At 44.8% G+C, this 9,401-nt stretch overlaps 1 protein-coding gene across 1 annotated transcript; it reads left to right on the top strand.

The window, feature by feature from the left end:
• Window positions 1-4,301: 4,301 nt before the first annotated feature.
• Window positions 4,302-6,891, top strand: lratd2a (LRAT domain containing 2a). Its single transcript, XM_053446742.1, has one exon. The coding sequence runs from the start codon at window positions 4,773-4,775 to the stop codon at window positions 5,586-5,588; it is 816 nt and encodes a 271-aa protein (XP_053302717.1). The 5' UTR covers window positions 4,302-4,772; the 3' UTR covers window positions 5,589-6,891.
• Window positions 6,892-9,401: the final 2,510 nt, after the last annotated feature.

Below are 9,401 nucleotides of genomic sequence, written 5' to 3'. Positions count from 1 at the left end.
AGTTGTGTAAATTAATTTATTTTCTTTCTTTTTTTTTTTTATGTTTGATCCTTTGTAGTGCACACATGATTTTAAGAGCTCATGTTTACCACCAGGAAGTATTTTCTTGTCTTGGGAACTCAGACTCGGGCATTAGAGAAATGATCAATAATTACTATATAATAATTTAGTTCTCTTTTTTGTCCGTTATCATTTTACTTTCTCAGTGCAAAAGAACACCAAAGACCAATTTTTCTTTGTACAATTTTTTTTTTAACTTCTGTTTTGTTGCTCTTTTGATTTTGTTGCCTTATTACTGTCAGACAATTAGAAACTACCAGCTCCTGAATCCAAACCATTTTTTGGATTTGGATTTTGATTCCTTTTTTTTAATCATTATTATTTGCTTTCTTTAAATTTTACAGTGTTCAAATGATTTTGTGCATTTCATAGTGATTAAAACCAATAAAATCTATAAGATCAGGTCACAAACGACCAAACTTTGACGGATTAATTAATTGCACCTAATTTCCGAGGACGGGAACAGTCAGGTCTGTGTGTCTGACCCAGGCCTGTTGTCTGCTAGTAGCTCTCGCTGGACGGCCTCCAGCTTTCTGCAGCGCTCTGGGCCGACCCGCCGCGCTCTCCAAGGGATTCTGTGTGTTCGCCATGTTTCGAAAAATGGGGTTTGTAGTGTAGAGAGGAGAAGGCAAGTTCCCTGTGAAGGCTGTCGCACACCCAGGGGAGGGAAATGCTAATGCTCTGCCCGGCTTCTCGGAGATGTGACAGCCCCAAAAAAAACTGTCTGAAGTCCTACACTACTATACACTGCTTTTATTATTTCATTTCGAATGGTAACCCATTTTGTTGAGAGTTTTTTCGGGGGGGAGGGAATGGAAGAATCTGCCCTCTGCAGTCGTTGACCCACTTGTGGTTGTTGTTTCTAATGTGACGCTGAATAGAAAAAAAAGACTTAACACAAGGTCCTGTTGAAGCATGATGACTGTGTAGAAACTGTTGTGTGTGCGTGTTGTGTATGCGTGTGTATTGTACACCCCGCTCTCGGTGTGTTTTTATACACGCCCCACCTTTCACAATAAGAGTTTTCTCCCGGTCCTGCCTGTGTGTAATTTCATTGCAGTTACTTGGTCAACCCAGACATCCATCCTTCTCTCCCAGGTCTAGATCCTCCAGAGTATTAAAAAAAGTGCTAGTTTTATATGTCGCACTATATTTTAGGAATCTTAGTTGTTGCTTGTTTAATGGGACTATGAGATGATGCTCTTGTTATTAAATGGGGTAAAAAAAAAAGAAAAGAAAGTGACATTCCTTCGACACGCCCACCTCTTCCATTCTTCCTCCATCTCCCTCCCACTCCACATACATGTTATTATTACAGATAAATATGTAAAAAGTATATGAAGATATAAATAAATATGTATTAAGAACAAACTTTTTCCTCCCTGACATTGACTTGCAGTGTTGTTCTTTTCTGATCTAAACTTCTGAAACTGTTTTTTCCCCTGTTGTTTATCACTGATTCACGTCCCTATCGGCCCTGAGTCGTAGCCAATCACATTACACAATATTAGGCCATTAGACGTTTTCCCAGCCAGGTGGAACAGATGGTGTGCAAGAAGCCGTGTTCTCTCCATCTGCCTCCAATTCACCTTTATCCTTAGATTCAAATGGACGCCGAGCTGATGAAAACAATGTCTGGTACTCGGGTGTGAGAAGCTTTGTGAAGTCCACGTTTTTTGGGAGGAAGATTACGGGGTCGGCCTGTGGCTGGCTGTGCCCCCGCCGGACAGGTGGAGCCCTGCCTAATTGCCAGTGTGGCCCAGGTCTCCGTGCTCCAGTAATTTCCCACAACTGAAATTTACACCATGTCAAGAGGAGGAGGTGGGGGGGGGGGTGGTGGGGGTACCAGGGGCATAAACTGGATCACACCACCTGAGGATAACAAGCGGTCGAATGTGCTGCATGTCGCCACTGTAACATTCGGTTCTGTCCCCACACCTTCTACCCGAACGCTGATATGAGATCAGCTCTTGGGAACGAGTCGTAACGCTGAATTCATTCTGCAGATTTGTCTTTTTTTACTCGATTCCCATTTGCATTGTCAAACTGGGACGGCTGTAGGGCTTCAGGCTGAAAGAGCAGCAATGCCGGGAATAGAAGAAAGAGAGAATAAAAGAGGGTGGCACACACACACTCACACTCACACTCAGTACCATGCTTGAACTTGTGCCAAAGCTGAAAGGTCAGTGGATGGTGAAACTATTCAGGTCTCTTGCATCTTACTTCCTGTTGCTTTATCTCTATCTTTTTACATCATTTCTATTGAAACTGAAAGCAGATACATTTCCTTTGAATCATGTTGCACCTTTATCACATCAGATCCATGATGCTACACTAGCACTTTTTATTCTGAGATAACCCTACAAAATAACACATAGACTCATCTGCCGAACCACAATAGTCTGGATATGAAGATGGAGGACTCGTCTCCTCTTCCTCCAACTATCCAGTAATTTAAAAATATCCTGTATAGGAAGGCCACCATCCCCTCGATTCATACACTTGACCAATCACGAGTAAGTCTCAGCTGTCATTCATGTTCATCTCATCAAATAACAAAACTTATTAGATAAATAACACTTATATACATCAGTGTGATAAGAACTTCCTAAAATGACATGATTTAAATATTTGACGTGCACTTTGACTTTTTGTTATTGTCTATGTCCCATCTGCGACCATGGAGGAGGCAGAGTTCATGACCTATATTGTTCTCCAGTAGGGACCAATCAAGACAATTAGGGGAGCCGTCATATTATCCATCCTCACGCAGTTCGTAAGAACCATTCAGCTAAAAATAAGGTCACTGGTTCCATCTTGACCTGGTAACCTGAATGAAGAGATCCGATTTGAGCTCTGTGACCGACTGAATGTTACAAACCAGGGAAACTACTCTATGTGGATTTCACAAGGTTGATTCCAAACAGTGTGACCATGAGCTCAGTCTCTTAATCAACCTGATAGTCTTAAGGAGTGCTGCCCAGAGGCCTCCCGACTAATCTGCTGAGTCCAGTGTGTTAGCTGAGGCCCTTCTGCCCGCTGCTTCAACTCCTCAGAGAAGAAAGGGAGCACTGCTTCTGTGGAGACGTGTCCTCGATCACATCTGCAGCACTGGATGACTTTGCAGGTGTAATCAGTCCCTCCTGTGGGCACCCGGCTCAGCACTGGGGTCAAACTCAGGCTCAGCTAACAGAGATAGGTCTGTGTCTGCCTCACAGACTTGAACATTTCAACCTTTCAAACATCTCCACACGCCTCAGGACAGGGGTTTTCACGCTGCTGCTGCTGCAGTGTGAGCACATACAGTACTGGGCATGTTCCCCCTGCCTGTAGGGTTAGAAAATAGCCCATAACCGGGAGCGAGGCCGGGCCAGGCCACAAGCCAGTCCAAACATAATGAAGACGTTATGGTTCCTCCAGGAGGCGGAGACAGAGCTAATGACTGCACAGCTTTAGTTCAATCAAGGACAGACAGGTGGTCACCACTGTAAAATACAGGCAGATGTCAGACCAGGAACCGTCCTGCACACTGAGCAGATTAGTCTTTCACAACAAGAGCCACAGTCACCTGCCAAACCCAGGATGGAGGTTTGTCTGCTCAATGTTCTGTGTAACACTGTGAGTCTAAAATGAAATCAAATAAAAAATAATTTTCCCAACAGGAGCCACGATGTTTGTCTGTGTTAAGTTTTTAAAGTACATTCAAATTAAATTAAATTAACAAAATAAATTTCAAATAAATAAAAAAAATCTTCAACACAAAAGAATAAAAACAAAAACGAAATACTATATATAGTCATTATTTATTCTCTCTCTCTATATATATATTTATTTAAATATGTATATGGCCATTTTTATCTATTATTTGGTTTTATTGATTTTATTCTGTATTTTATTATAATTGCATTATTATAGTCAAATTGTATTATAACATTTATATTGTCATTTCATTTTATTCATTCAGCTTGTATATATTTTATGTAATGTATTTGATTTACTATCATATATTTAGAACATGTTTTTAGTTTATGTAACAATTAAGAAAGTGTTTTATTTGATTTCTGCACATGAACCAGTCAGTGGATAAGAAACCCTGACTCATCAGAAGTGTAAATACAAACACAGTATCTCAAACACTCGCTCCTGTGGCGATGAGGATGTTGAAAGTGCTGCCGAGGAAAATTACGCGCACTTCCGCTTTACCCGCGGCTCAGTGTGTGAGTGGCTGCGGAGCCGATCAGACGAACACCTCCACTCCACCGGGTCTGTGCTGCTCCGCGCGCAGCCCGAGCTCCTGCAGAGCCACATCTTCCTCTGAGCTGAACGCGAACACGAACACGTCTCTGATCCTGGAGGTTTGGATTCGAACTCCTTCGGTTCTCTACGTGGACGACGGAGGGACGGAACTTTACGCAGGAAGTGTCCGCGTAGTGAGCGAGGCGACACCTGCGGGACCCGGGCGGAGGCTGGAACCAGTTCATTCTGCGGCCACTTGTTGATGGGGCGGCAGCTCAGAGACCGTCGGGAGTTTCTTATGCGTAATTTGGACAACACGCGGCGCGTCGCTCGGAGGAGAAGGAAGTTTGACTAAGCTGCGAGGAGGAGGCTTTGCGGCAGATGGTGACTGGTGATGTTTGGCGAGCGGTGACAACTCTCTACATCACGTTACACGCGGCTGCCAGCAGGTGAGCGGCGGAGGCGGCGGCGACGGCATGGGGAACCAGATGGACAAGCTGTCACATTTAAGTTACGCAGAAGTTCCCACGGTGGACCGGGACGGCGTGGACACGGAGGAGGGTCCGCGCATCGGCGTCTCCTACATATTCTCCGGCGACGACGACGAGCTGGAGGACGGCTGCGCGGTCGACGGCACCGTGAAGGATCCGAAGCAGGAAGAGAAGCAGTACGACCGGAGGGACGAGGTGGAGTGCTCCGTGTACAACCGGGAGGAGTGCATCTACGACAAGAGCAGCAAGTGCGCCACCCTGGAGGTGTACTCCCCGGAGAACCTGCTCAACAAATGCAAAGCGGGGGACTTGGTGGAGTTCGTGGCCACGGGGCAGTACCCGCACTGGGCCGTGTACGTGGGCGACTTCCAGGTGGTGCACCTGCACAGAGCCGAGGTGAAGAACAGCTTCCTGACGGACGCGAGCCAGGGCAGGAGGTGCCGGATCGCGAACGACTTCTACCGATTCAAAGCGCTGGGCGCGGACATGGTGGTGCAGAACGCCATGGAGCAGGTGGGCTTGAAGGACCGGGAGCTGAGCTGGAGGAACCCGGAGTGCTTCGCTGCCTGGTGCAGGTTCGGCAAGAGGGAGTTTAAGATGGGCGGGGAGATCCGGATAGGCAAGCAGCCGTACAGGCTGAAAATACTCATGTCGGACAAACACTCGCATGTGCTGGAGTTTCAGAGTTTGGAGGACGTGGTGATGGAGAAGAGGAGGAACGACTACCTGGGCAGGAGGGCGGTGCAGCAGGAGCTGGCCGCGCACTTCAACACCGTCAACAGGGAGCCAGGAGCCGACTGATGCTTTTCATGCTTTTAGAAAACAACTGCTTTCCAAGACGTGACCCACCTCTGGTACCGATGTGGCCCCTCTGCCGCCTCCCTGGGGCCCAGACCTTATGGATATGAGCCCATAAAGTGGCCCACTTGTAAAATAACAAACGAGACTCAAGTATCCCAAAACAAACGTGGGCCTCTTTTGGCAACTAGGGGGGGGGGGGGCTCTTGGAAAGGTGTAATCTGGATGTGAACCCAAAGTGGCCCATTTGGTGACTGGTGTACACCACCCAAATAGCACAAGACACACCCGAGCCACCTTTGGCACCTTTTGGTTGACATGTGGCATGGCTATGGCTGCCACTGTTCCATTCGGTGTGTGGGCTGAATGTGGGATGTGGGCCAAACACACTTTTGCCATGTGGGATGCAAATAGAGTAGCATTATCAAACACTATGTGTGGCTTCAATCCATTGAAAGCCTTAGTCTGAATTGCAGCATTTCTACTTATGATTTTGAATTCTGTCTTTACTTCATGTTTTCCTTAGTTTCTAACAATTTATTGCCTTAAAGCCACAAATCACCCTCGGATGCTAAATGGCCTTAGCAATTATGAATTCAATTACTGCATCGATTGGATCGGCTCGACACAGAATGTAAAGTTTTGTAAACGCTCCCCTCGTCTTTCTGTCAGAGTGTTTCTCTATTCATCGGGTGTCCTGTTACCTGATCCTCGTGCAGGTTTAAACTTCATCCCCCGGCTCAGCTCACCTCAGACGCTGAAATGTCAGAAGACGGATCCTCTTCGTCTTTCCTGTACTTTCTTTTTCAAGGCTCATCCTCACAACAGGCTCGACCTGAAGGAATAACAATGTGGTGGAGCAGGTCCCTCGTGTTCGTCTGTTCACAGTTTGTGTTGAATGTGCCCAAAACACAAGTTAAACCACCGATCACTGTCTCTTCTACCGAGGAAACTCCTGTCGTGTTGTGTTTTGAGGATTCCTTCTGTCTTTGTGTCAGTTCATGTCGATTGTGTGAGTTCATGTCCTGTCGTCTTCATATCAAATAGCTGTGGACATAAGATCGTTCGCAGGGTTTGAGAGGTTAAATGTTTGACTTCCTGCAGAAGAAGCAGAAGATTAGATTCACAAGACAATAAATAGCTGATATTAGATCAGTCTTTTGTTTTTAAGTTTTACTCTCTGGTGTGTTATTTGTTTCACAAACAGGTTAAACTCACCGCACAGACTAGAGTTGTTCCGATGCCGTTTCCCCTTCGTGATGCAGAACACCAATCCAATACCCTAATAAAATATATTTTAACTGCTCTATGCTCCTAACTCTGTTTTATGGTGATGATTGCTATCGCTGTTGTTTGGCCTCACTTGGAAACACAAACACTTACAGGGAACCTCTTTTCTGATGTTGGTCTCAGTATCAGAACTTATTTAAACACTGACACCAGCAGCTGAACACTTTGTGTTGATTTCTTTTTATTACGTGTTGGAACTACTTCCTTTATTTTACAAAATGAGCTTGATTTTCCTTTTTCTAGAGATGGGATCTAACATGTGTTTGGTAAACGTTTTTATTGGATTACTACTAAAGAGGGTTTTACACAACAGGTAGGCTGTTGATGATAAAGCCCTTAATAATCCCTCAGAGTGATTGATATGTGCATCGTATGTCGCGTGGAAAAGTGGCAGCAGATGATTGGGACCAAAACCTTTTTATTAAGAATGTTATCGATTATTTGTGAGGTGCTTAAAAGTTCTTTTAGACATGCTTTGTTATCAAGTAGAAAGGAGAAACACCATATATACCAGCATATACTTTATTTATAAAACATAAGTAAATGATTGATTACCCATCAATAAAGCTGTTTATAAAGTCACCACATTACAAAGCGTCGCTGCTCGGATGATTTATGCTTCATTTATGGTTTGTTGTGAACCAACTTTTGGGTTTTAATCGCTCTGTTTCGGTCGCGCAAAGTTGGCTCGCCTTGGCAACCTACGCCACGGGGCTAATCTACCTTGAACAAGTTCAGCCTATCAAAACCCGTGTAACAGCTGCCTCCTCATCAATCACACATCCCAGGCGCCGAAGGCCGCGGTTCCTGCGGGCGGCTGCCGTGACGGGCTGGGTGAAAGATTGAGATGATTCCAGAGGCTAACAGCTGGAGAGGGCAAAACACAAATTGAATTAGGTTTAAAAAATTAATTGTTTTCAGCTGAAAGTGACAAAGTGCAGGGTTAAAGTGTTTGGATGGAAAACTTCCCTGACAGGATGGAAGCGCCTCGATTGTTTATATCAGAACTTACGATGATTGTTTGCAGCACTTTCCGACCATCTGCACACTCAAGCATTAAATCAGGACTTGAAACAAATAGCAGGTGGCAACTTGATCATTATATCATTAAACTGAATTTGTTGTTGCACATCAATTCCACGACGAAACACTTAAGTGTTTTTTTGTTTTTGTGATGACACATCTTTGCATTAGTGGCAAGAACGCTCATTGTGTGTCCCGATAACATCAGTGACCAGCTTATTAAGTTAGAGTCTCCGGGACCTGTAACAACCCTGCAAACATTCTCACTTCATTTACAAAGAACAGGACTTTATTGTGTCCAGGCCGAGAATGAGAGTGAGTGGCTGTGGCCACTGGAGGAGAAAGTCGACCTTCAGCAAACACACAAGCGGCTGAGGTGTAGTAGACTCACATCCTCCACATCTATTTGTCTGCTGCTTTGTGCCTCTGTCATTTTTCAAACAATGCTTACAGCTTTTTCTACAGCTGTTCACCAGAACTGTTCCACACAACAGAATGAGGACACAGTAAACATCTATAGCTTAAAACTTGTGAGTTTCAAATCGTATGTCAGAATATTTACCTTGAAATCATTTGAGAGAATTTGTCAAATGAACGAAAAATATGTCGATAGACTAAAAGGTTTTGCTTCACATGGCTCATTGCAGGTGCGGATCAAAGGGCAGGAGGTTACTGGCCCAAGTTGAAATTTGATTGGCCCCTGAAGTGCCTCCTGTTCTGTCAGTAGCCACTGATTAAGAATACAAAATAATAAATTCGACAATTTTTTATTTTCTAAGCTATTCTGAAGTCCACAATGTGTTTGGAACAAGGAACAATTTTCAAAATGTATTCAATGATGTGTGGCTTCTTGGAAAAAATCTTCATTAGTTAGTTAGTGCCTGTAGCACCCCTGCTGGGGTATAGGCCGTCGACAAGGGACCTCCAGAGTTCACGGTCGCTGGCGTTCTTTTCTATCTGCGACCAGGTGCCTCCCAGTCTCTTTGTGTCTGCCTGAAGGTCCCGGCGCCAGGTGTTTTTAGGACGTCCTCTGCTTCTCTTTCCTTGAGGGTTCCAGGTCAGAGCCTGTCTGGTGGTGTTTGACTCTGGTTTGCGTAATGTGTGCCCGATCCATCTCCATCTTCTTCGTCCAATTTCGTCTGCTGCTGGGGGTTGTTTTGTTCTTGTCCACAGATCGTTGTTGCTGACCTTGTTTGGCCAGTAGATTTTCAGGATTCTTCTGAGACATTTGTTTATGAAGGTTTGCACTTTATTTATTGTGATCTTATTGATTCTCCATGTCTCTGCCCCATAGAGCAGGACGGATTTTACGTTGGAGTTAAAGATTCTGATTTTAGTCGTTTCCCGTATCTCTCTAGAGTTCCAGATGTTCTTGAGAAGTAGAAATGATGTCCTTGCCTTACCTATCCTAGCTTTTACATCTGCATCTGTACCACCCTGACTGCTGATGATACTCCCCAAGTAGGTGAAGGACTCTACCTCTTCTAACATGGTGTCACCAAG

Source organism: Pleuronectes platessa, chromosome 18, assembly GCF_947347685.1.
Source record: "Pleuronectes platessa chromosome 18, fPlePla1.1, whole genome shotgun sequence".
Taxonomy (NCBI): domain Eukaryota; kingdom Metazoa; phylum Chordata; class Actinopteri; order Pleuronectiformes; family Pleuronectidae; genus Pleuronectes; species Pleuronectes platessa.
The sequence above is the reverse complement of the archived record's forward strand: the minus strand, read 5'-3'. Positions and strand labels throughout refer to the sequence as shown.

Bases quoted from the DNA above. Each gene is read 5' to 3' on its own strand.
- lratd2a (XM_053446742.1), top strand. From the start codon at position 4,773: ATGGGGAACCAGATGGACAAGCTGTCACATTTAAGTTACGCAGAAGTT.